At 38.5% G+C, this 25831-nt stretch overlaps 1 protein-coding gene across 1 annotated transcript in view; it reads left to right on the top strand.

Moving 5' to 3' along the window:
- Nucleotides 1–4153: 4153 nt before the first annotated feature.
- LOC306887357 (uncharacterized protein) overlaps nucleotides 4154–25831 on the top strand; it is a gene marked incomplete at its 3' end in the record, with an annotated part of 79246 nt that continues 57568 nt past the window's right edge. The window contains exons 1-3 of the mRNA XM_079445026.1: nucleotides 4154–4387; nucleotides 25074–25235; nucleotides 25403–25540. Of these exons, the coding sequence (XP_079301152.1) occupies nucleotides 25535–25540 (6 nt within the window). The 5' untranslated portion in view covers nucleotides 4154–4387; nucleotides 25074–25235; nucleotides 25403–25534. The remainder of the gene's footprint in view (nucleotides 4388–25073; nucleotides 25236–25402; nucleotides 25541–25831) is intronic.

Raw genomic sequence — 25831 nt, forward strand, 5'->3', positions numbered from 1 at the left:
CAAAACTGTTCAGTTTCCAAAATGTTTCAGGATATCTTCTATTCTATTGAAGAAACTAAGTCTTCAATAGAAGAATTTTCTACCTTCATATTGATGCAAACCCACATGTTCTTTCTTTCTTCATTTTTGGGTACTATACCTTTAAGTGAATACTTGGCCACTGTCCATAAAGTAACGCAACTGTATAATGCATAATATAACAATTACCTTTGTTTATAAGCCACATTAAAATTAGTATTCAGAATTTTGAATAGCTTTGCATTTGAGTTAATTTGGTAATGGTTGATGTTTCAAAATACTATCGCCACATGTAAATTGTAATAAATAAAATTTTCTTTAAAAATAAGGTACATGATCATAAAATAATTTGTACACATAAATGTTTAAGTGAATATTGACAAATAGTATTTAAATTGGTAAATACTATTACAGCAAACAGGATTTTATATATTTACTACAGTTCTTTCTGATCCTCGAATCTGATTGCTGAGAGGAATGTGATATTCTAGTGATAACCAGGGTGCGATTTGTGAAAAAAGCAGAGGGGGGGGCAGTATCAACAGAGCTTTTTGAAACTCGGAATCAGTTAAACCACTGCATCGCAAAATGATTCTCTGTTTCAAAGCACTCCAATCGAATCATGTTTCATGAATCATTTGATTCAGAACGGGACTTCAAAGCGCGTTTCACAAATTATTTGATTCGGAACGGGACTTCAAAGCGCGTTTCGCAAATTATTTGATTCGGAACGGGACTTTACAGCGCGTTTTGCAAATTATTTGATTCAGAACGGGACTTCATAGCACGTTCAGTAGAGGCAGAGATGCATAGACCAGAGGGGGGGGAATCCCCCCGGCAAATTGCACTCTGGTGATAACATAACTCCAACAATTTCACTATTTACATCACTCCACTTTCCATATTTCTTACAGCGAGTGTCGCAGCGGACAACCAAATCCACTAGAATTTTATAAATAATACTTTTTCAGAGATGTGAGCTCCAGGGTGTCAGCAGCCATTTAGCGCTCATGCACCCACCAAGAGCAGCCTCACCTTGGCCAGATCTTCTGGAATTTGCTGCTGGCTCTTGTGTCCCTTTAGTGGTTAAACACGAGATATAATTCGTTTTGGGTGAATCTAACCGGTCTCATTAATCTGTTATTTGTTCCAGTGCAAATGTTTTGGCTGAGGGCAATATTGCTCATATATATATGTGCTTCTGTAATTATTTATATTGTATAGGGTTCTGTTTAGTTTCCTTTTTGCCCTTATTTTGTATTTCCTGTTCTAGTTTCCAGTCATTAGTTAATTATCATTCTCATCACCTGTGTTATATTAATTATCTTGTTTCCTCGTTTGGTTGATCCCTTTAAAAGTCCTGAGTTCTCCCCTAGTCTTTGTCAGAGCTTAATGTTTAATAAATGTTTTTTGTGAGTTGATGCTACTTTGTTCTCATGCCCTTTCGTTTCGTGTTGTCTACAACTACAACCGGTAACAGAAGCTCTGACCAAAATCGAAGATGAGGAGGCGTCTGATTTTGGTTCCCCGCAAGGGAAATCCGGGGATATTTAGCCTGCTTCCTCCGCCCGCGGCGAAGATGGTTCCGCCGCCCGCGACGATGATAATTACGTCACCCGCGACGACGATGATTCCGCCCGCGACGGCGATGATTCCGTCCGCAGCGATGATTGTGCCGCCACCGCCTACTGAGAGTATGGCAAGCCTGTCGGCAAAGAGTATGGCAGGTCCACCAACACTTATACCAGCGCTCCTGGATATGGCGCTACCGCGGGAGTTTGCTGCACCCATTCTGACCCCAGAATCTCCCTCGTCTCCGCTGGTCCCGTCCAGCCCTCCTTTGCCTCAGCTGGTCCCGTACAGCCCTTCGTCTCCTGAGTTCCCCAAGCTGGCCAACTCCCCTAATCGCAAGTGCCCGCCAGTGCCTGCTCCTCGCAAGTGCCCGCCTGTGCCTGCTCCTCGCAAGTGCCCTCCGGTGCCTGCTCCTCGCAAGTGCCCTCCGGTGCCTGCTCCTCGCAAGTGCCCTCCGGTGCCTGCTCCTCGCAAGTGCCCTCCGGTGCCTGCTCCTCGCAAGTGCCCTCCGGTGCCTGCTCCTCGCAAGTGCCCTCCGGTGCCTGCTCCTCGCAAGTGCCCTCCGGTGCCTGCTCCTCGCAAGTGCCCTCCGGTGCCCGCTCCTCCAGAGCGCCCTCAAGTGCCTGCTCCTCCTCAATGGCTCCCAGAGGGGAACTTCCCCAAGAAATTTTTTTTTGGGGGGGGGGGGGGGGGGGGGGGGCCATATAGTCACAGCCTGTGTGGCCAGGCCAAGGGCCAAGGCCACGGAGTCCCCGGATCCGCCATGGCCTCCCGAGTCCCCAGTCCCGCCATGGCCTCCCGAGTCCCCAGACCCGCCATGGCCTCCCGATTCTCCAGTCCCGCCATGGCCTCCCGAGTCTCCTGATCCGCCCTGGCCCTGCTCCAGCCTCCAGGGAGCCCTGTCACGGATATCTGTCACGGTTTGGTTTCTGTTTAGTTTCCTTTTTGCCCTTATTTGGTATTTCCTGTTCTAGTTTCCAGTCATTAGTTAATTATCATTCTCATCACCTGTTATATTAATTATCTTGTTTCCTCGTTTGGTCGATCCCTTTAAAAGTCCTGAGTTCTCCCCTAGTCTTTGTCAGAGCTTAATGTTTAATAAATGGTTTTTGTGAGTTGATGCTACTTTGTTCTTATGCCCTTTCGTTTCGTGTTGTCTACAACCACAACCGGTAACAAGGGTTAGGTTGCAACTAAGTTTACTGTTGCCACGCTCAAATATTATGTAGTGTATTACGTTGTACCCTAGTGCTCATTTATCCTATAACTAAACACTGGCCTCTGTTCTATTAACAACCTAAAAAAAACTTATTAAAAACTAATAAGTCTGAAATGGATATGAATGAACTTGCATTGAATGACTAAGTGTTTTGACTGTTACATCCAATACATACTCCTGCACAGACATGATGCTGCAGGAGATGAGGAAACGGATCAGTAGTTTGTTTTTAAACACAGGATCCCAACCCTGTTCCTGGAGGGCCCCCAACAGTATTCACTTTGGATGTCTCCCAAATCAAACACACCTGATTAAACTCGTCAGCTCATTAGTAGAGTACTCCATGATTTTAAATGGGTATGTTAGATGAGGGAGACATCCAAAATGTGTAGCGTTGGGGGGCCTCCAGGAACAGGGTTGGAAACGACTGCGCTTTAAATGGCTGAATGGTATTTCATCAATAGCGCTGCGTCACGCTGGGATTCAGTAAGAAGTGACCTTCTGCAAAAAACATTGACCATTTATCATCTGAGCTCACTAAATGAAACACACAGTGTCAGTATTAATCATGGGCTATTGAGTTATTGGTTTATTAATCGATTGAGAAGTCACCACATCTACAGGGCCACAGATGTAAAAAAGAGAGCTCAAACAGCAGAAAAAAATAATTTATTACGCTCTTTTTTTAATGAAATAAAATAAAAGAACTTAAATGAACAATTATAAGGCACGTTGGTTCTCCATTGATAGCCCTTCTGCAGCTCAAGCTACTTATTCCATCCACCGATCATTTTCCCGTCATGAGCAACGCTAACTCACTCTTCAGAACACGCGCCGGCGCGCACGCACGCACGCTCACGGTCAGTGCGTATTTTCCCCAGTGTCTTTGCTGTATGGATACACGCGTGTCTAGTGACACGGACGGACGGCGTGACAGACGCACACCTCTCCGTTTTGCTCGGAGAAGCAGAAGTGGCGATACGGCACCATTGATTCGCAGCACGGGATGATGGGAGGGGAGAGAGACACGCAAGGGGGCCGCGGGGGGCATGCAACAGAGGACTGAGTGGCTCTAGTAAATATTTATATTGGATGATGATATGCGCGAGTAAAAGGAGGAGGTGTGTGCGCGCGAGTGTGTGTGTGTGTATGGGGAAGAAGAGGGCTGAGAGAGAAGAAAGGAAGAGACCTCGAGCCACCCAGTTATTAATATTATTCCACACCGCTAAGTTTAGCATTCAACACGTGTCGCTAGTGATGGAGAGAGAGAGCGCGGGAGAGAGAGGCGGCCGGCGCGCGCGCGCGAAAGAGGGAGGTTGACGGTTGCTAGGTGACGAGGCGCATATACTGAATTTTAACAAAAGCGCGGAGAGAGAGAGGAGAGAGAGAGATAGAGGAGGGAGCGGGAGATAGGTGGAGAGAGAGAGCTAGCTCGCGAAAATTGAATACATGTAGAATATATATATTTCTAGGTGTATTTTCCCCGGAGAAGCCGCAAAAAGGATACCTCGAGGGGAATGATGTGAAGAGAATGGAGGGCCGAAAGGAGAGAGGGGGGACAGGCGCGTGAAAAACACAGTAAGTAACAGTTTAATGAATGCTGCTGTGTTTCTGCACGGACTTGACTGCGTGGAGCGAGGAGACATGGCACTGACAGTGCACCGCCGGCTCCGGGAGAAGGGACTTTGATGTGCTATATGTGGAAAAGATGGATGGCACGCGATTGAGAGATGGATACGGCCGGCGCGCGCGGGGATTTGACCCTTCTGTCATTGCTACACGCGCGCACATATGCCAGTGCTTACAAGCCCACTTGTTCCTCAGCGAAACGGCACATACTAAGACTTTTCTTGCACTCTCACTGCACAGATATACACGCGCAGAGGTTACAGCAGCACGCGAAGACGCACGCACGCGCCTGGAAACGGCACTGAGACACGCGCAGTCTGCGGGCACAATTAGTGATTTTCATAAAAACAACAACTGTGAAGCGGCTGAATATTAAAACGTGTTTAAAATGCTGCTTCGGTGCGGCTAATGATCGTGTCGCTGTGCCGCGCTGTCAGGCTGCTCGTCTCCAGTTGTGTATGTAAACTGCGGATTTATCAATTTTCCTGAGCACAGTTATCAGTGTCTCGTAGTGCATGTGTGTTTTATACCCTTGGTGTTTCAGTGCCATGCGAGCTTATTTAAATAGCATAGCTTGTTCATTTTCCAGTAATTTTTTTTTGTATTTATATTTATAAACATTTAAATGAGGAGAAGGAGACTTCAAATATCTCCATACACCAATTGCTGTCATTTCTCAAAGTCTGGTCATTTGCTTTTTAATAGTTGGGTAAGAAATCAGTGAGATTTATGAGCAGGGCTCATTATGTTAATTTCATATGAGCCCATCATAGGCCCACAGTTTTCCTCCTGTGATATGAATCAAACCGTTGGCGTTTAGATGAAGTAAAATCATTTATGTGGGGCTTCTGCTTCATATTCCGTAATAAGTTTTACTCCCTGCTTGCGCCAAACTTATTAAAGCTGTTATTATGATGGAGCCTGGAGTCCTGCAGAGGGAATGTGAGGTCTTAATGTCCACCAAGACAGGCCTTAGATCAGTGCTGGCATACATCATACATTTTTGTTCAATTATATGTTAGTGCACTAACGGCATGTTGTGAAACGTGACCTTTCGTAAGCTTCGCGCTGTACGATTTTCACATCTTCTGAGATGGATACATATGCGGTCTCTCAGGTGAAAAGAGAGAGGTGAGGAAAGATTATGACCTCCAAAAAAAGCACATTTATTGAACAAGGCATGTTGTGGATACTGGGCACGCTAATCACCAAGGACTGCACACACACACACACTGCAGTACTGTAATGCGCACAGTAATGTTAATGTGTTGCCTTCAGTGTCAATATAGCTTCACTCCACCGGTCTGTCTTACAGCTGCTTTCCAGGCTTTACTGTAGAGGGAGGGGGAGTGCACTTATAAAGAAGGAAGGAGATTGAAAGAATGAAAGAAGGTGAGAGACTATAATGCACTGAAGAGGAGGATATACAGCAGAGGTGTGGATACAGATGAAGCTGGATGGGGAGGAGAAGACTCATAGACATAGAAATACAGTGAAGGATGAGGAAAAGAGAAATACAGTGCAAACAGAACGAGGGAGTGAGACGAGGAAATGAAGGAGAGGAAGAAAGCGAAAAGAGGAATTGAATATCTGAGACTCAACATGGTTGGAGGGCTCAGACAGAGAGATGAGAGCAGCTTGAATCAACGTTTGCATTTCTCTTTTACTCTTTCTCTTCTGTTTCAGCACATTGATTCTTTATCTTCTCCTTTACCTTTGCTCTCTATCCTCTCTATCGTTGCCTCCCTTGGGCTTTCAGACTCTAGAGTGTTGCTGCTTTTTTAGCTTCTCTTTTTTTTTTTTCCTGCTGGATCCCTCTCTTCAGCGTTTCTGTATCAGTCTCTTCATCTTATTACTTCTCTCTCTTATTTTTTGTTTGCATAGCTGTGTTGATGAGTCCAGCGTGCCCAAAACTGCATCCAACTCTCCTCTCAGTATCCCCCGTTCACTTAAATGTGACTAATTAAGGTAAAGCTCGTTAACACAGAACATCAATTAGTCTTTAACGAGATCATAGGCTGGTGTTTGAAAGAGATTACATTGCTCCCTTCTCCCTCGGCTCCCCAGCGGTTAGACTGGCTTGCTATTGATAAAGGCCACGCTAATTTACATTAGACCTCAGACGCAGTTTGGGTGCTGGGGGTCAGATGGAGAAATGGGATGCACATGGGACCCCACAGGCACTCAGACATTCCGACCCATATACTGCAGCCCACCCAGTCTTGCATAGAGCTATTGCTGTTTTAGGGGCTGTTCACACAGAACGCATTTTTGTGTTTATAAACAGGATGCTGGGCAGTGGAATAATAAAAATTTGTCTCAAGACACACTTTTTAAAAGTGAAACATCTTATGGAATCACATTTTTAAATCATAATTAAAAAGATAAAAGTCAATTTTAATGTTGCCATAATTATGAGATAAAATGTTGAAATTTTGACAGTCAAAATTCATAGAAAATTGTTAAAAAGTCATAAAATTAAGTCATAATTGTTAGATAAAAAGACATAATTGTAACACAAAATGTCTAAATTGACATAAATTATTGCAAAGTATGAATATGAGAGTCAAAATTAGGACATACTAAGTCGCAAGTATGAGATCAAGTTTGTCAAAATTGACAGTTATAATTATATGGAAAAAATATATAATTATAACAAGTCATTTTATCTCATCATTTTGACTTTGATGTCATAATTTAGACTCTTACTATCTCATAATTATGACTTCTTATGTTGTAATTTTGATTTACTAAAGTTTTTTTTTTTTATGTGGCTGAAATGGGCTACCGCGTTAAAAGATTAGTCCACTCCAGAATTAAAATATCCTGATAATTTATAGGCTTTTTATTTTCTCCTCCAACTTCAAAATCGTCTGACATAGTAGTTTTACCTTTTTTTGTAAAGGTTTTTTTTTTTTACTTACTCTTTGCACGTTCACTTTGTAAACACTGGCTCGGTACTTCTGCTTCTTTGAAGCTGCATTGAAACTGCAATTGGGACCTTCAACCTGTTGTTCCCATTGAAGTCCACTATATAGAGAAAAATCCTGGAATGTTTTCCTCAAAAACTAATTTCTTTTTGAGGGAAATTGTAATTCTGGTGTGAACTAATCCTTTAACTTGAGCACCATGTTTTCAGAAAAGTCTTTTTTTGCATGTGATGCTGCAGAAGAAGAGAAAACTTCAGCACAACAGTCAAACGTGTCCATCTAGCACATTTATGTACAAAAACAATAAAAAACAATGCAGAGAAACGCATTCGGTGTGAACGCCACCTATAGTTACGCAGCTGAGGTTGAGTGGTAGTGAAGGAGCAATGGAAAAAGGAGGAGGAGGAGGAAAAAAAGGAAGAGAGTGTTTCTATTATCCATTATGGCGATGAAGAAGCTCTAAAAACAGAAACGTAAGTGTTTTTTAACAACAAGCCGGAAATGTTAGCATATTAAGAGGAAATGTTAACACAGAAAGTGTAGCACTCACTGGCATCCTGTTCTAATCATCCATGAGTTTCCACAGGAAGCCGAGTCCTCCCTTTCACCCATCTCCACGGTTACCGTAACCACGGATATTTCCATCTAACTACAACTGCGGTCCTGTACAGTTACTACGGAAATCCCTGCAAGACTTCCCCAGCTTTCATACACAATTCACCTGACAGCTTAACGTGAGCTTGCCGACGCTCTGCAGCATCTCTCCATTCATTCATCTCCGGTATCCAATCAAAGACATGTCCATAAAATGCTATTGACAGATGTAAACTAACAATGGCTTAAGATCAATCCAGTGAGGCCGTGTTTTTCCCCTGGGGAGGTCTCTAGTGATAAGACCGGTATTGTGATGCTGTTTCTGTGAAGTAGAGAGGAGCAGAGATGTGTACAGCAGCTGTTGGGTGAAACGAGATGAGATTCGGGGGCAGTGAAATGACATGGATAATGGTGGACCAGACTGAGGAGACATTTTGGGCTGTATGTATTCAAGGTGCTGATTGATCACACTGACATATTTCTGTCCAGTATGTTAATGGAAAAAAGGAGGAAAAGAACGATGTGTGCTTTTACCCTGACACAGATCTAGTGCAGATATAGCTGGATTACTTTTGTTTAGATCAAAGCAAGAACCGAAATGGTTCTTTGATAACTTTTAGTTTCACAGATGCGTTTGAAATGGAATATATACTGGTGAAGTTGTTTTAATGTGCCTAATAGAGTGCACTTTTTCAGCAGCCTTGGTTCCAGAATTATTTTTCCCATTTGAATTTTAAGAAAAAGTCTTTAAAGAGTTACAAGTCATGAACTAAACCAACCAGGTGAATCACAGCATTACAAATTTTGATTTAAAGAAAAGAAAAGAAAAAAATAAAAAATTATATATATGCTAATATATATAAATATGTATAATATTTATATTTGATAAAAGACTGTACCTAGTGGCATTAGTGAATGAATATGTAGCATTGTGAATTACATAATCAAATGAAAAACTATTGATTTAAAGATATTATACATTTTGGTTTATTGCAAAATAAGCTTAGAGATATTTAAGTAGTTTGAGAGCATAGGGAGACTGACTCTGTTATAGCATTCACAGTGCTTCATGGGAGTTGGTGGGCTCTAAAGTGGTGTTGTGGCATGGTTTGCTTGTCATGATTCTCTGATTGGTGGAGATATGTTTACAAAATTATGGATAATGTTATGTTTCACCAGGAATTTCACTGTTGAACATGATTATTTAAAGTTGAAATAATGTACACTGACAGTTTCAACAGAAGCATTACACCACTGATTAACAATCTCGTAGCTCACAGTAGGTCTGTCTGTAATGCGTGTAAGTTGTTAAAATTCAGTTCCCTTATTGATAAAATGAATGGGATTTTTACTTTAGAAACCTGGCTGTTGCACTCTGTTCTAAGTGCCTATGTGTCTTTGTACTTGCAAAAGCACTCTAGCAATGGTTGATGAGATAGCGATTCAATGTGCTGTTCTGTGTACAGCATAAATAGTTGTAAATTAAATGACCAATCATTGTCCATTGTCATTTATGAGCCTACAAGTTACTTTGTCAGTTATCTTGATGTTTTTGTGTTTGCACTGTTTTTTTGTGTTTTTTTTTTTTTTTTTTTTTTTTTTTTTTTTAGAGATTGATCATTTTATCATAAATTGTAATAGTTACTCACATAGTAATGCTAGAATATAACTGGTAACAAATTACATTTGCATATTTTGTTACAGTGAAATACAATTGCGCAAAATATTGCTTGCTTGTGTTTCTTTGCTTTATATCTGTGACATTAAATATTGTTACAAATTCTGCTGATTTCAATATGACATCAAGTTAATGTTATCTAGCTGGCTGACATAAATGAAACTCTATATGGCACAGGATGATGGGTCCTGATGATATTCTGATGATATTCACAGCATAACTACTAGCCACAATCGGTTTATGTTGCATCTACTGCCAATGAGCTTGCTGCTCTGCATTTAAATGGCTGGTTAGCATTCACTAAAGCTGTTTGCAGCGTGCTCTTAGAGTTCCTCTGAAACCCTCCACCTCCCCAGTTCCATCTGCTCCGGGTTATTATATATGCTACTTGTGCAGCAGCAGTATGTCTTAAATACTCATAGCAGAGTATCAGTTACTCTAAAAAAAAAATCGGTAAAAATAGGGCACAATATACTATATAATTTGAAGGCATTTTTCCGTATTTATTTTTTATAGGTGCTTTACCAGTATTTAGAATTTTACACATTATATTTTAGTGTTAACAGAAATGTCCATAAATTAATGGAAAATGTCGTGTGTAATGAGCTGACAGTACTTTTTGTTATTTTACGGATTTATTTTTTACAGTGTAGGACATGTTTAATATAAACAAATCACAATATACAATATTTTGTGTTTATAGCTGTCTGGAGTGATACGTTACCGGTATAATTTCCATATGTTATTCCAAATTAAAAACCAAAATGATTTTTAACTCAACCTTTTTTTTTCCCCACTGGGCCTAACTGTGGTCCAAGTGCAAGTCTCACGGGCCACATTTATTTACATATTATGTCACCAATACAAACCAACCAGATTTATAATATTATAGCCTAAATAGTATGATATCTAAACGATTGCATTTATTGAAATAAATAATTAATAAAACAGCTGATGCTATTGGAACTGACTAATTTTGTGAAATTCGTCTCGAAAGGAGTAACAGCACAATGAATTTGCGATTGTAAGTTGCAGTCTGTAAGGCGCACGGAGGCATGACTTGATGCGCGACATTGCAGAAAATGTGTGCGCTCACAAATGTAGTCTATATGTTGTTCCAAATATGGAAAGCACTTTTGAATTTATTAATCTGAGGCCACATTTCTGCAATTAAGGATGATTGCTGCATAGTTTGGGTGTTTCCTTCTGCCGTAACATCTTCAAATGAGTGGCGGGGCAAACAGAAAGTTAATGCCGAAAGTCCAGCACTCTCCTACCTTCACTGCTGATGCTGCGACTTGTTTGTATGTGTTCCTTCACTGGCATTTTCCACATTTCTTTTTTCTCCCTTAATAACAAATTTGTCCATTCTGATGCTTAGCCTAATTTTACCGAACTAATGGCTGCTGCTGATGACTATTTTAATTGAATTCTGCCAAAGTGCGCGCTTGTGAGTGTTTGTTAAATACGTAAAGTTAATTAGCTTACCTGAGTACATAAGTCTGCTCATGTCTGAAAATAATATATGAAAAACACAACAAAAACATTATTGCTAATATTTGTTTAGTACATTTTTTAATTAATCTAAAAACTAAAATGAAATGTAAAACTGGAAGTTATTTTTTAATTGTGTTCAGCATGGTGGGCCGCATTTGGATTCGTGACGGGCCTCATGCGCAGGTTGAGAACCACTGCATTAAAAGGATAGTTCACCAAAAAGAAAGAGAGAAATTTCTGTCATCTTTGACACATCCTTATGTCGATCCAATCCGGACTATTCTATGAACAAAAAACAGGCAGGTTTGGAACGACATGAGGGTGAGTATATGATTTTTTGGGGTAACTATCCTTTTAAATAAAAAGTATGAACATTGTTTTCTGACCCATATAAAAATATGTTTCTAAATATAAAATGTATATGTAATGAAAAAATATAAACCAGTTGGACAAGCAAAAAATCCAAATATTTGAACCCTCAAAATACAGGGGTTTTTTTTCACGAAATGTGATATAGTTATGAAATATCCATGTAGTGTAGATTGTTTGTTCAAAGTACTTTTTGTTCAAAGTTCAGTCCAGCTGTGTGTGTGTGAGAGAGAGAGAGAGAAGGAGAGATGGGGAAAGAGAGAGAGATTGTAAGTGTAATCAAGCGTGTGATGCACAGGTGTGCATGCTGGTGCGTCAGTAATCTAATGTTGCTGTAGGCATATATGAGCAGTGCTGTTACATCCAATTGTGTATCTGTGCATCGCCATCTGATTGTAACAACAGTTTGCCATGTAGTTTACATCTCATGAATTATTAATATCTTAAATATGGTATGTGCTTTAGGGTCCGGCATTTCCTATTTTAAGTTATGTTTACCTATCCTGTTTATCCTTTGTACATATGTGTTTAGGAATGCTTACTGCATTTAGTTTTTAACTATAGATACACTGTCTCAATGATTGAAGAGAGGTGGGTGTTCTTGCGTTATTACAGCCATAATTTGCTGGTTAACTCACAGCATGGTGTGCTGAGCACGAGAGAAACTGTCTCATTGGGCAACAACTGTCATCTGTTTCAAAGAAATAGGACAACGCAAGGCTGCATTTATGAAATGATGCATTAATTTAAACTCTGTGCTACTCTGAAACAGAGCATTTTTTTGCCTAGTTGCCTCAGTGAAGTTTTCCCAACAACTTTCATTAAAAGTACAGGAATTATGAACTCCCTCCTTTGCTTTGTCAGACACCTCTCTCGCTCTTTCATCAGCTCTTTCTTCCTACCGCACGTGGTAATTAGGGGCAACTGCACAAAAGGTACCTAGAGAGATTACCTTGAGTCTAATATACATACTAATAGCATAGTACTTTACATGCTTAATAAGCCCATCTGAAGGGCTCAATACGCAATCTTCAAACAACTGTAGGCCGATGGGTGTGGCCTCGCTCAGGATTCTGACCAGTCAGGATTAAACAGCGAACTGAATTTATCATAAAAATGCTTTCAGATGCTGCATTTAAAGGGAAAGCACACCAAAAATGAAGTCTTGTCATCATTTACTCACTTGTTCTAAACCCATAAGACTGAAACCCAAATGAAGGCTTTTTGAATGAAACGGAGGAATTCCAATTCCTTTGTTGAAAGCCCATGCAACTGTAAACTTTCAAGCTTCAAAAAGTTAATGAATGTGTAAAAGAAATCAATATGAATCGAGCAGCTTAATCGAAGTATCACTATCACTATCACTTTATATGATGAACAGGTTTAATTTATCGGGAAGTCGTGGCCTAATGGTTAGAGAGACAGACTCGTAATCCAAAGGTTGCGGGTTCGAGTCTCGGGCCGGCAGGGATTGTAGGTGGGGGGAGTGAATGTCCAGCGCTCTCTCCACCCTCAATACCACGACTGAGGTGCCCTTGAGCAAGGCACCGAACCCCCAACTGCTCCCCGGGCGCCGCAGCATAAATGGCTGCCCACTGCTCCGGGTGTGTGTTCAAGGTGTGTGTGTGTTCACTGCTGTGTGTGTGCACGTTGGATGGGTTAAATGTAGAGCACAAATTCCGAGTATGGGTCACCATACTTGGCAGTATGTCACTTCACTTTATTCATATAATCATTGATCAACGCACATGCAAAGCCTTTTGAAAATGAAGTAGGGTGAATTCAGGTAAAGTGGGCTGTTTAAGATGGATTGTGCTGTGCTCAGTGGGTTTACACTCAGAGCACAACAGTGGTCTTTAATTAAAGGGACACTGTTTTTTAAATGATAAAATAGTTTTGGCTGATGCAATATGACCCTGGTGTTTGAGGTTACAAAGGGGGGCTTCCTCATCATTAAAGATAGTATAAGACCCACTTTGAAATTCAGATTTTCATTTCTTAATTATAAGGTTGCTCACAAAATGTAAACAAATGTTATTGTGACAGTACTTGTATTAATTGTTACAGCAAGAAACATGGGTCAAAATGCAAAGAATGCATATTTAATTGTAAGTTGGTTAAATATTGCTCGCCCATTGCTGACCTTTTAGAAAACAGAAATGAGTGTGTGTGGTCAAGAAATTGAAGCCAGATATGCAAGGAAGAAAAGAGAGAACAGAATGGAAGGCAAGGCGTGAAGTTGAATCTGCAGTTAAAAAAAGGATGAGCAAAATGTATGTAGATGTTGTTGAGTTCATTTTCATCAATATTCTATTAGATTTAGAACTATGTACTAAAATATACGTTAAAGATTTAAAGTACACTAAAACTGTACACACAATACAATTAAGCACACTTCTTTGTCACAAGGGTAGAGCACATCAAATATGATAAATGGAAGCTCAAAGGTGGCTTTTACAAGAACAAATGAGGTTTGTTCTCTTGCCGACAAGAAAGCATGGTTGAGTTTCGTTGTTTATATTTGATGTACTCCATGGGCTCCTACCATGAAGCCGGATTAGCTGGCTAGCCAGGTAAGTTTCAGTTTAGTTTGCACCAATCCTGGGTTTTAGTACCATGAAAGTGGCTTGGCTTTTAGCTGTGTTCATTGCCATAGTAACTTGCACTCCACGGCTAACCTGCTCCGGGGCAGGTTATGTGCTGAGTTAGAGATCTCAAACTCAAATTGGACCAGTCAGATGTGAGCAAAGTGAAACAAGTCTGAAACAAAAAAGTCACTCCCCCAGTTTCTCTTGTTTCAAATTAAAGGTCACTAGTACTAATAAAAAATGTTGATATATGATAATTACTTTAATGATAATATATTAAATTACTTAACTGTTAATTACTTTTATAGGGCTTATATATTTTATAGGGCTTATATAATTATTAGTGCTGTCAATCAATTTAAAAAAATTAATTAATCGCACATTTTTCTGAAAATTAATCACGATTAATCCCAACTAACATTAAAGTTAAAGTTTTTAAATATACTTGTATATTGCAATATATTCACATTCAATCTTCAAATGAATGTCCAAGCAACATAAAAACAGTATATATTTAGTATTTGTTTAATGGCATCTTTATTTTTATGACTGAAGGCCAGTAACACTGATACCAATTAATACTGATTTTCCAATAAAAATGTTTCCCCCTAATATTTAACCATTGACCATAGCCATTCAACTTTACATTATAATTAAGAGCTATCAATTTTAACATTTATTAGATTTTAAAAATAACTTCTAATTTAAGTGAACTTAAAACAATCTTCACATAAACCCATTATAATAAATGTCATATTTATCTACCTGTGCCCCTCAGCAGAAATATACAGAAATTTAATTAAGTTATCAAACACTAAACTAAATACAGATGAATCCTTAAAACTATAAAAGTTATTGATTTCCTCTTTTTTTCTTTTGTTCTTGATGAAAAGGCATCACAGCAGCTGGTAATTAGGTTGTTTTTGGCTGCTTTTTCTTTAAGAGCTGCTGCTACTGAACATGATGTGGATCTGACACGCATCGTATTTACTCTCAACTCTACCTTTTCTGACCCATTTCAGTCTCTTCTAATGAGCTGACGAGTTGAATCGGTGTGTTAGATGAGGGAGACAGTGCTAGGATGCTCCAGGACAGTTTTGAAAACCATTTCAGAGACATGTTCTTAATGTAACTCATATATAATATATTACATGCATGCACAGTTTTATGGCTTTATTCGCTTTTTTGGTAACTTCATGACTTAACTGATGACGACATTGAATGCTTGTAGTTTCTTTCACGATTTGATATGAAATGATACAGGCTATGCGCGTGCCGGCACCTTTGCACAGTACAGTTTCCGCGCTTGTTTGACTTGCACCTGACGCTGAAGTGAAGTCTGTCTGACTGAAATCACCTGACGTCTGAAACGTCTCCTGTTTGATGTGCTCGTAAAGATGTTCTGCGAATGAATAAATGCACTTCTTGTCAAGAAAGAAGAGACAGAATTAGCAGTTATGAGTGGGGTGGCTAACCCTAGGCCCCGCCCCTGCGTTAACATGCTAATTTTGACAGCACTAATAATTATATGATTTATATTATTATTAATCCATTACACGCAAGCAATTTTAGTTTAACCGTTATAAATAATTTATTTTAAATGAATGTTAATATATACAGATTGTATACAATATAAATAAGCTGTAGAGTCAATAGATAACGCTTTAAAAATAACTGTGTGCCCTTACATGTTCGAGTCTCTATCTCTGTATATTTCCAACTATATAAACTAATTTAATAAGTTTCACTTGTGACTGCACTGATAAAGCAAGAGAATTTCTTTTATTTGTCCTCGTTCATGAACAAGTACTTGTTTCATTGTAAATGCATTTAAATTCATCATATTCTTCAATCTCTTAACTTTTAGTAAATCCTTTAACCAAGGCTCGTGATTGGCTGTTCGCCAGTGATGTCACACACTCATGAGCACGTGCTTCACAAACTCAGGATCAAAGTCCGAGTTGACAAAGAAAGTTGATGATCAGCATCATGGTACCAACAAAGCCAGATTGGAGTGGTTTGGATTTGTCAACTCGAAACTAATCCTGTAACTCTGAATTTGTTCATCTACCATCATGGTACAGGCTCCAGGTCTGTTGCTTTATATGTCAATAAAAACTAAATTAAATCATCATCATCATATAAATTGATCACATCTCTGTAGAAGATTTATATGCATTACTTTTAATCTTCTGATTGAACTTTTAGGTATTATGGACTTTCAGTGGAGAAACAGAAATCTCTCAGGTTTTAATAAAGATATCTCCATTTGTGTTTCAAAGAGGAACGAAAGTTGACATGAGGGTGAGCGATTGATGAAAGAATTTCCATTTTTGGGTGAACTGTCTCTTCATTATTCTTTTGCCATTTTCCTATTTTATTTGATGAAGTTATGATGATTTTTAATTCATACTAGTTCCCATGTCTCCCTGTTTCTTCATTAATGATGATTCACAAGCAAACAGACATTAGCACGACAGCACAAATGACATAAAGCCACACGGCGGGAGTCGGTGTCACCTGTAAAACAATTCAAACTGTGAGTGCGTTTCGAGGCGGTCATGTCAAAGATTGAACATCTACGACAGGCTTTTTGTCATGTTAACAACATTCCCACTGACCTTTAATAATGACCATGTCAAACAAAGAGTCACGGCGCTTGTACAGCGGAGGGCAGATGAAGCCAATAACGCCACCATTTCCGATTACATTTACATTTACTTTCTTGGCAGAGGCTTTCCTACCAAAGCGATTTGTAAGAGGCTGCGTGGAGTGCATCGGCGCTAAAGGCAGTGTGTTTGTGTGCCGTCTGAATATACAGTGGAGTGCTGGGGTGCACATGAGTGTAAGTGTCATTAAACATATGCCATGTGAGCACATGTGCTCCCTATCACTGATTTTATGGTCTGTGTCTGTGTGCGAGCATACGTGTGTGTGGTCACCCTGCGCATCTGTGCCTGAAATTACACATTAGTGGGTAAAGCCAAGTGTCCACTTGCAAGTGTATGTTTGTGTGTGTGTGTTGAGGCAGGCGCGGGAGGAAGCTGACAGCTGGGAGAGTGTATCAGTGTCCATGAAGATTGTGTTGATGTGCACAGTGTGTATCCGGCTTCTTTTCTGGCACCCGGTGTGTGTGAGGACAGGCCAGATGTGGTGTGAAAGCATGTGTGTGTGACTGAGAGAGTGTAATTTGATGTGTGTCCTTATTTCCAGTCCAAGTTGTCAATACGGATATGTAGACGAAACTTCACAAAGGATTTTCTCTGTTTTAAGAGTACAGGTTAGTTCCTGAGCGTCACTGTTTGTCGATCAGTTTACATTGAAAAAAGTGAAACGACCATGTCATTTAAAGTGTATTTTCATATTGGCCTAATCAAAAAATTGTGGTTTCTGGTTAAAGTTTGGTCAGTTTGTCTAAAAACAAATAACACTACTAACAGAAATTTTGTTAAAATCATATTTTCACTTGACACTTGAGTGTTGATCTGCAGAACACAAACTGGCTACTTTTACTGATGGCAAACATTATTGTGTTTTTTTGTTTTGTTTTTTTGTTTTAGTGTAACAGAAAAAAAATGTTGCATATTTTAAGTGACTTTCTAGTATCTCTTTAGAAGTGGTCTTTATAGTAAGTCCATATTATAGCTTCTTTAGCCTTTTTTAAATGTTAAAATTAAGTTGTAAAAAAATGCTGTATTGACTTGTATTAAGTAACATTTTGGCTTATGTCAAATGAAAATATATTGATCAATGGAAATTCCATTAATTCCATGAATAGTTCACCCCAAAATGAAACTTTTCTGAATATTTACTCACCCTCAGGCAATCCAATATGTACAGTAGATGTTTATTTCTTCATCTGAACAGATTTGGAGAAATTTAGCATTAGATCAAATGCTCACCCATGCATTTATCTGCAGTGAATGGGTGCCGTCAGAATGAGTGCAAACAGCTGATAAAAAAATCCACTCCAGTCCATCAATTAATGCTGCTTCTGGCCAAATATCATAATCCATAATAATGCATCCTCCAGTGAAAAAGTCCATCCCCTGTTTTCCTCTCACATCAAAAGGCACCAACATATTTGTTTCAAACTGTTTTGGACTGTTTTCGCGTGCAAACGGTGATTAATCAGTGCATATTTCTCTCCTGATTCAGAGTAGACTTTTTCACAGGAGAAAGTGATATTATGCATCAAGGACCCATATTTTAGCTGGATGTTCAGAAAATATTCATTTTTGCATGAACTATTCCTTTAAGTACTATGGTCTTTATAATTAATTAAAAAAACATTTGCGTTGTATGTTTTTGTCTTTGCAAAAATAATAATTTTGATTAATATTAAATAAAAATGTAATGTTCAAATCAAATCATAAATATAGTTTGACAAAAACTAATACATTTGGCTTTAACAAATTAGATTTTTTTTTATGTTAAATTTTTTTGTTAAAATCATAATTTTCAGTGCATACATTGTGTTATATGTGTGTGTTGAGTGTTATTATGCAGCTCTTGTCAGTGAAGCTCACTCCTCACAGCGGTGTGTGTCTGAGAGGTGTGAGGAGGGATGCTGTAAGCGTGCTGCGTTTCAGCTCTACCTCTCCTCCTTCTTCATCTCCTCTCATCAGCACCTCCCACTTATCTTGTGCCACTCCACTGGCTCCTGATCCATTCACTCCCTACCGCACTGAACAGGAGCACTACATTCACTTTTGCTCATGTAGAACTGTAACCGCTTTTCATTTTTGGATGCTCATCAGATGCTTCATTAGGTTTTTTGAAAGGCTTCATTCTCGATTTGCCAAAAATGTAAAACAATATGCTTGTTTGGGCTGCTCTCTGAAGAAAACCACATAGTGTGACGTGACAATCATTTCTTCATCCGAGACAAAAAACACTTAAGCTGCATTACACTGTAGATAAGATGACTCGGCCAATGACATTTGTGACCCTGGACCAAAAAACAGTCATAAGCAGCACAGGTATTTTTGTAGCAATGGCCAAAAATACACTGAATGGGTCAAAATGATTGATTTTTCTTTTATGCCAAAAATCATTAGGATATTAAGCAAAGATCATGTTCCATGAAAAATATTTTGTAAATTTCCTACCGTAAATATATCAAAACTTAATTTTTGATTAGTAATATGCATTGCTAAGGACTTCATTTGGACAATTTTAAAGGATATTTGTTTTCAATATTTTGAATTTTTTGCACCCTCAGATTCCAGATTTTCAAATAGTTGTACAGGTATCTCGACCAAAATCCTATCCTAACAAACCTTATTTATTCAGCTTTCAGATTATGTAAAAATTTTAATAAAAACAAAATTGACCCTTATGACTGGTTTTGTGGTCCAGGGTCACATATAATTACTTTTTTTTTTTTTTTAACATTTCTTTTTTTTTTTTTGAGTGTGTAAACATTGATGATTTTTAAGGTAGTTTTTTTTTTTTTTTCAAATATGAATCATTTATTCGTAAATATTAAGTTTTTCGTGAGTCACACCACATGATATGTTACAATTTGAACTTGCTTTCCCCTGTCATAAAAAGATCAAATCATTTTAGATGCTTATTGACCTTGACATACAATTATGAGGGTCTTCAGGGGTCCATACAGTATCATTTTGTTTTTTTTATTATTTTTTTCCCTGAAAAAATCTGTATGTTTTTTAATGTATACTATTTGAGTCAATTTATAGACCCAGACAAAAAAATGAGTGCCGCTTTTTTGATCCGACTGTTGTGTTATCATTGCATCTAAATCTGTGTGTTTTTGCTGGATAATGGTCTTTTTGCACTGTAGCGCTCAGTGAGCAGGCCACTCTCCCTGATGGATTGCATCTCTTGGCTTGCTTATTTCTCCCGCTCTCAGGAAGTCGGGTCTCTTTCTCCAGGGCAATTTCCACTTTAAATCTCAATCATATTCAAATGGTAGTGTGGCACAACACAAGGCAACTGTTTTTTTTATTTTTATTTTTTATTTTTTTATTAAACCCCCAACCAATTTGATGAGGTTTTTCAGGTTTTTTTAAATGAAACTGGGCGATTAATCTAGGCAACCAATGAATAGCTAATGCTCATGGTGGGCAGTCAATTATCTGTGGATAGAGGCAGGAGGAGGCCATTCCTGGTCATTTATAATTAAATTTTAGTTAAGAGTCCATTTGAGCACTCCGTATCTTTGGAGGAGCTTTGATTCAACAGCTGAAGCTTGGCTTACACGCATCATTTACCGCCGTTGTTCAGTGCTAACAATCTTTTAAAGCTGCAATAAATTAGCTTCTCTTGTTATATCCACATGTACAATGAAAAAAGGAAATGCTGAGGCCCATTCCGGTTAAAGAAATCCATATCCAGCCTTGGGGTGCTCTGATACTTTGTGTGTTATACAGAAGCTCAGATCTTCTGAGGCCTGGTGGTGTTATGGAGGGTGAAGGCGGATCTTAGGGCAGACGCTGCCCAGGGGCTCATAGATTTTGGATGGTTTATGATCCAAGTTGACTCAAGGCATTTCCCCCAGTGTGTTCTTAGAACGGCTCTAATCCTTAAAACACTCCATTGTGCTTGACAGAAAGGCAGGATGCAGGATCTCAGTGGGGACTGGAAGCTTAAGGGATGTGCTTGTTGAGCCAACCCCAGGCAGGGCATCATGTAGAGACCGCCACAGTGGTTCATGGTGCTGAACTCCTACTCGAGGGTCCTCGGAGCCAGCTGCCGGCTGGTAGCAGTTTCCAGGAGCCCATTCATCAATGCAGAGCCTCTGAATTGCAGCCAGATATTCAACATGGCTCTTTGGAAAAACCTGACTCTACCTATATTTGTGCAAAATATGCCTTTACATACAGTTAACTGCAGTTTCCAGATGAAATGACAGCTAGTGGCAGTAAAAGTCCAACAACTTTTATTTTCATACCAATTATCATTGCAGGGACCAATTATCAATTAATATAGACTTGTTTTCACGCAGTTCCTTCCACAATACTGTTACCATCTCAAAACACTTACCATAGTGCATGATTTGTAAACTAATACATTTTGACATTTACAATCATATAACCAGCTCCATATGTATGGCTTTTCTGACATAGTAAACCTGCTTGATAGCTCACCTGGTACAGCTTGTGATCTGGTACAAATGCCATGAAATACAAGTCCTTAGAAAAGAGTTCAAAGACTTCACGAAGCAAGCTCAAATGGCATGGTTGCTTCAGCAACTCACTTTTGCTTTTGTTAACACTGTTGATTAGGTTTAGGGTATGGTTTAGTGTAGGTGGTATGTTATTTGTTAACACAACGCATTAACCTGTTAGGACTCACTCTACATTTAATATCTGAACTGCCACGATTAAAAAAAAATGCTTGCAGATTAATTTTCATCTGTTTTGGGTTAAACTAGGGCTGTCACTAACAAGTATTTTGGTAATCGATTACGTTTACAAGTATTTTTGGTAGACAATTCTGACAATTAATTGAGTAATCAGATTTTTGGGGGTAAAATATATAATAGCAATGAAGCAATAATAATTTGTTTAAATAAAGTATCAAAAGCAAGTAATCATATGGGTTTACTGAACCAAACTGTGAATATACATAATGCAGGGCTTGACATTAAACATTCTCATGTGGTTGTCCATCGGACAAGTAAATTTGTCATTTACTTGTCCGAGTATAAAAGTTACTTGCCCGGAGGGAAAAAAAAAAAGAAATTGTTATAAATATAATTATTTATTGTAGCTATGCAAAACACATTTCGTTTATTTAGTTAGATTTTTCTTTTTAAATAAAAATAATGAAAAAAATGATAAAGTGTGATAATACTGTTATATAAAAGGGAGTATTAATAAAAGGGAGTATTAATTAGAAATACAATTATTTTATATTAAACTTAAAAATAAAATGCTAATATAATTATTATTTTTTTTTTTTAAATTAGAGTTCAATTTAATCAGACAGTTAGTATAAGACGACATTTGGGCTGTTACCAAACAAAGGAAATCAGTATAAACAAAATTTATCTTTGCAATGTAGAGGAAACACAGAAACGGCATCTGAAGGGGAATAGATATATTTACCCACTGTTTAATGCAGCTCTGAAGGACATGGAATGCTTTAATCTGCAGTTACAAATGAATAAATAATGTTTTGATTTATAAAACGTTGAAAACTGATATTTGAAATTATTTAAAAAATTTAAAAATACTGTAAATGTGAAATTAAAACCACCAGTAGGTGCCATCAAGTCACTGTTAAGAAGTGAATCATTGCGATTGAACCGAATCATTTAAACGGTTGATTCATTCAGGCACGAAACGCCATCATGTTGCTCAGAGATGCAAAACAACGCTGTGGCTGTGTTTGGAATTATTTTTGTTGGTGAAACAGAGCAAAAACATGAAATATGGTGTCTAAAATGTAAACTTCTTGTTTATTGAACCGTTATAAAATCACATTTGTAATCATGATGGTTTTTGGAGCAAAAAAAACGGCGCTCGATCTTCGTGTGAAACTATATGAAATTATATAAATATATGCATTTTCTGCTCCCATATCTTGAATTTTCTGATCATTCTTCATGCATTGTATAATACTGAATCATGCAGTGAAAGAACGCACGAGCTAGTCTAACCTAGACGACTTTACGTAATGTATGCGTGCACTCTGTTAGGTGTGTTTTGTTTGATTCTTGCAATTCACTCGTTAAAGGTGCCATAGAATAGAAAACTGTCTTTACCTTGGCATAGTTGAATAATAAGAGTTCTTGACATACAGTGAGCATCAGACACCATTGTTTCCTCCTCCTTATGTAAATATTGTGAATAAAAAAGACCACTGAAAAATAGGCGAATCAGAACATAACACCGACTGTTACGTAACAGTCGAGATCACTAATAGTTACGCCCCCAACATTTGCATATACCCGCCCATGTTCTATGCCAGCCGCCAGCCGAACCATCAGAAGTTCTGCAGGTATTGTGAAGAAATACGAGCGAGGACAACAGCGAAAATGGCAGACCATGGAAATAAATGTAATGTTCCAGGCTGTGCAGGGAATGTGATCTGCAGGGATGGGCTGGTGTCTGTATTCAGAAAGGCACGGAAAACAAAAAACACGTTCTAATAAAATAACGCGAGCCACTAAAGGGACATGGTTAGCTCCTTGCTAGTGGTAGCCTGTTACACTGCAGTACATAAGATTTCACTTACCACATAAACAGAGTAAGGAGAGATGCCTGAGGATGATGGCGAATGATTTACAGATCCTGAGCACCATGACAAGCATCTGATCTTGTAAAATGTGTGGTAAGTGCTGCCGCTCCATAGTATAAACAGAGTACGTGGGATCTCGAAACTGAAAGTAAAACGCGATCGTGCATTCCAAAGCAGTTTCAATGCCCAGCATATTAATAACGGCTCCCTGATGCCCGCATTTTATTGACAGTATAATTACCCAACGATATAACTGCGCAAGAAAGTATTGAAATATATTTTTTCCCAGTCTTTCCTGCCTGTGAGCTACTGAAATGAGCCGCTAATCAGAGCAGAGCTCAACATTATTATTCATGACCCTTCCAAATAAGCCAATAACAGAGAAATTTTAGGGTTGTAAATCGACATGTAAAACTGTTTCTGGAGACTTTTTTCCCTTATCTAAGCCACATACCTTCTATGTAGACATCAGAGAACAATTTGAGATATTGTATCAATGCATTCTATGGCACCTTTAAAACAACAATTACGAAATTATCACAAACGATATACATCGCACACTTTTTCAAGTTACTTGTCCGATTGAGCAAGTAAATTTCTCTTTCACGTGCCCGTCCAAAACATTCACTTGTCCCGGACAAGCGTTAATGTCGATCCCTGCATAATGTATTATAAACAATAGAACTAATGGACATTATGCATTATAACAAATGCCTGCAGACGGCGCCAACGGCCTGACAATTGTTTTTACACTTTACTGCACAATCTAATCCTTGTTCAATATTGACTAAACATTTAATTCAAATCTTCACTTAATCTATGATATTTGGCCGTTTTTTTATGACAAATGTTACAGCCACTGTAATTATTTGAATATGTGGACATCAAAGTGCGTAAACTCGGAGAGACAGTTTGAGATTTCATTTTGAAATCGGGATGAACAGTTAGCATATTGAGAAAGATGTTGATGTATTCCTCTGTGTTTGTGTAGGTTTAAAATAATTTACCTTCCAAATCTGATGAAATGGTGCACATTGCATTCCCAGTTGAATGTTATAATAAACCCAAACTCACAGCAATATGCATAGATGCATGCACGTATGTGAAAGATAACAGTTCATTTGGAGCAGCATTTACTGTGAACGGAGTCACTCTAAGATGCATGTATCCTACATATATTTAAAGCATATATATATTAAACCTGCATCGCGTATATTTATTTAATTGAATCATTAGCATTTGTGAAATCACCATAGCATTATGCTTTATTATGATTTTATAAGGGGTTTGATGGATCATGCAGCCTTGGAAAATGGTCTAATAAATGAAGAAATGTCTCTACAGGCATGTTTCTTTTCAATTAGCCTGGGTTGGAAATATAAAAAAAGAAGAAATATGTTTTATACAGTAGTTGGTGACAATAGGTGGATAGGTGTTGTTTAAAGGACTGTTTAAAAAAAAAAAAAAAATTATGGGAGTCCTACGATTTCAGAAGGAAAAAAAAACGGGGTGAATTAAGGACAACTGCTATTTTGTAAATGCAGTGAATGAATTGCAGGGGATCTATTTTATTGGAATGGCTTGTGAAATTGTTCTTTCCTTATGGATGGGAAACTTGTTTTCGCAGCATGGATAAATTGGGCGAATTAATGTCTTAGGTTAAGCTTATGTTAATTGAGGCCATGGGGGTTGTTTTTAGTGAATGGAAGTTATTAGGGTGCGTTATGAATAGGAGGATTCATAGGTGTTTTTTGTTTTGTGAATAGGGACAGAAGAGCCAGCTGGATTGAATCGACTCAGCATAACCGCGGAAATGTGCACGTTTGAGGCAGAGGCACGGTGTGATCGGCAGGCACGCTACACAAGAACATAGTGTTCTTCAACCTCTAAAGCAGTTCAGGGCCTCCAAACAGAAGGCAGAAGGAGATGTGAGTGAGAGAGAGAAAGTGAGCAAAAGTGCTGCATAGAGCGCTGTGTGGAAAGGCCAGCTCATAGATTTCTCATTTCAGCTCTCAGGTTATCCAGAATGAATTGAGAAAAATGATTCACACTGAGAGTTTTTTTTCTGTAATGTTGTTCTTGTTTATTTGTTCAGATGTGGCTGCTGTTTCAAACATCTCTGCTTCCTGCCTTCATCAGTGAAATAAATTACGAGATAATGAGAAAGAGGCTGCCATCGAGGACCTGCTATTTCTGACACTGAATGTTGTGGTGGTTTTGAGCCACAATGAAGGCAAGTGGATTGTTATTATTTAAGGCCAATATCAACATACGGAAGATTTCAGATTTTTAGGGCTCTACAAGAAATTTTCCGTGTGTCAACTGGCTGTTCATTTTTCAGCTGTTTGTATTGCATTTATTCGAAATGAATTCTCTACAAATATAAAAGTTATGCGTTTGTTAACGCACACACAAATGCTGTATCCGAAAACACATACTAAGCAGGTATTACATTGATGAAGAACTTGGTGCGCAAACATTAAAAAGTATATTCTATATAAGTGTGTGTAGTATATGTATGAAA

The sequence above is a fragment of the Barbus barbus genome, assembly GCF_936440315.1.
Source record: "Barbus barbus genome assembly, chromosome: 21".
Taxonomy (NCBI): Eukaryota; Metazoa; Chordata; class Actinopteri; order Cypriniformes; family Cyprinidae; genus Barbus; species Barbus barbus.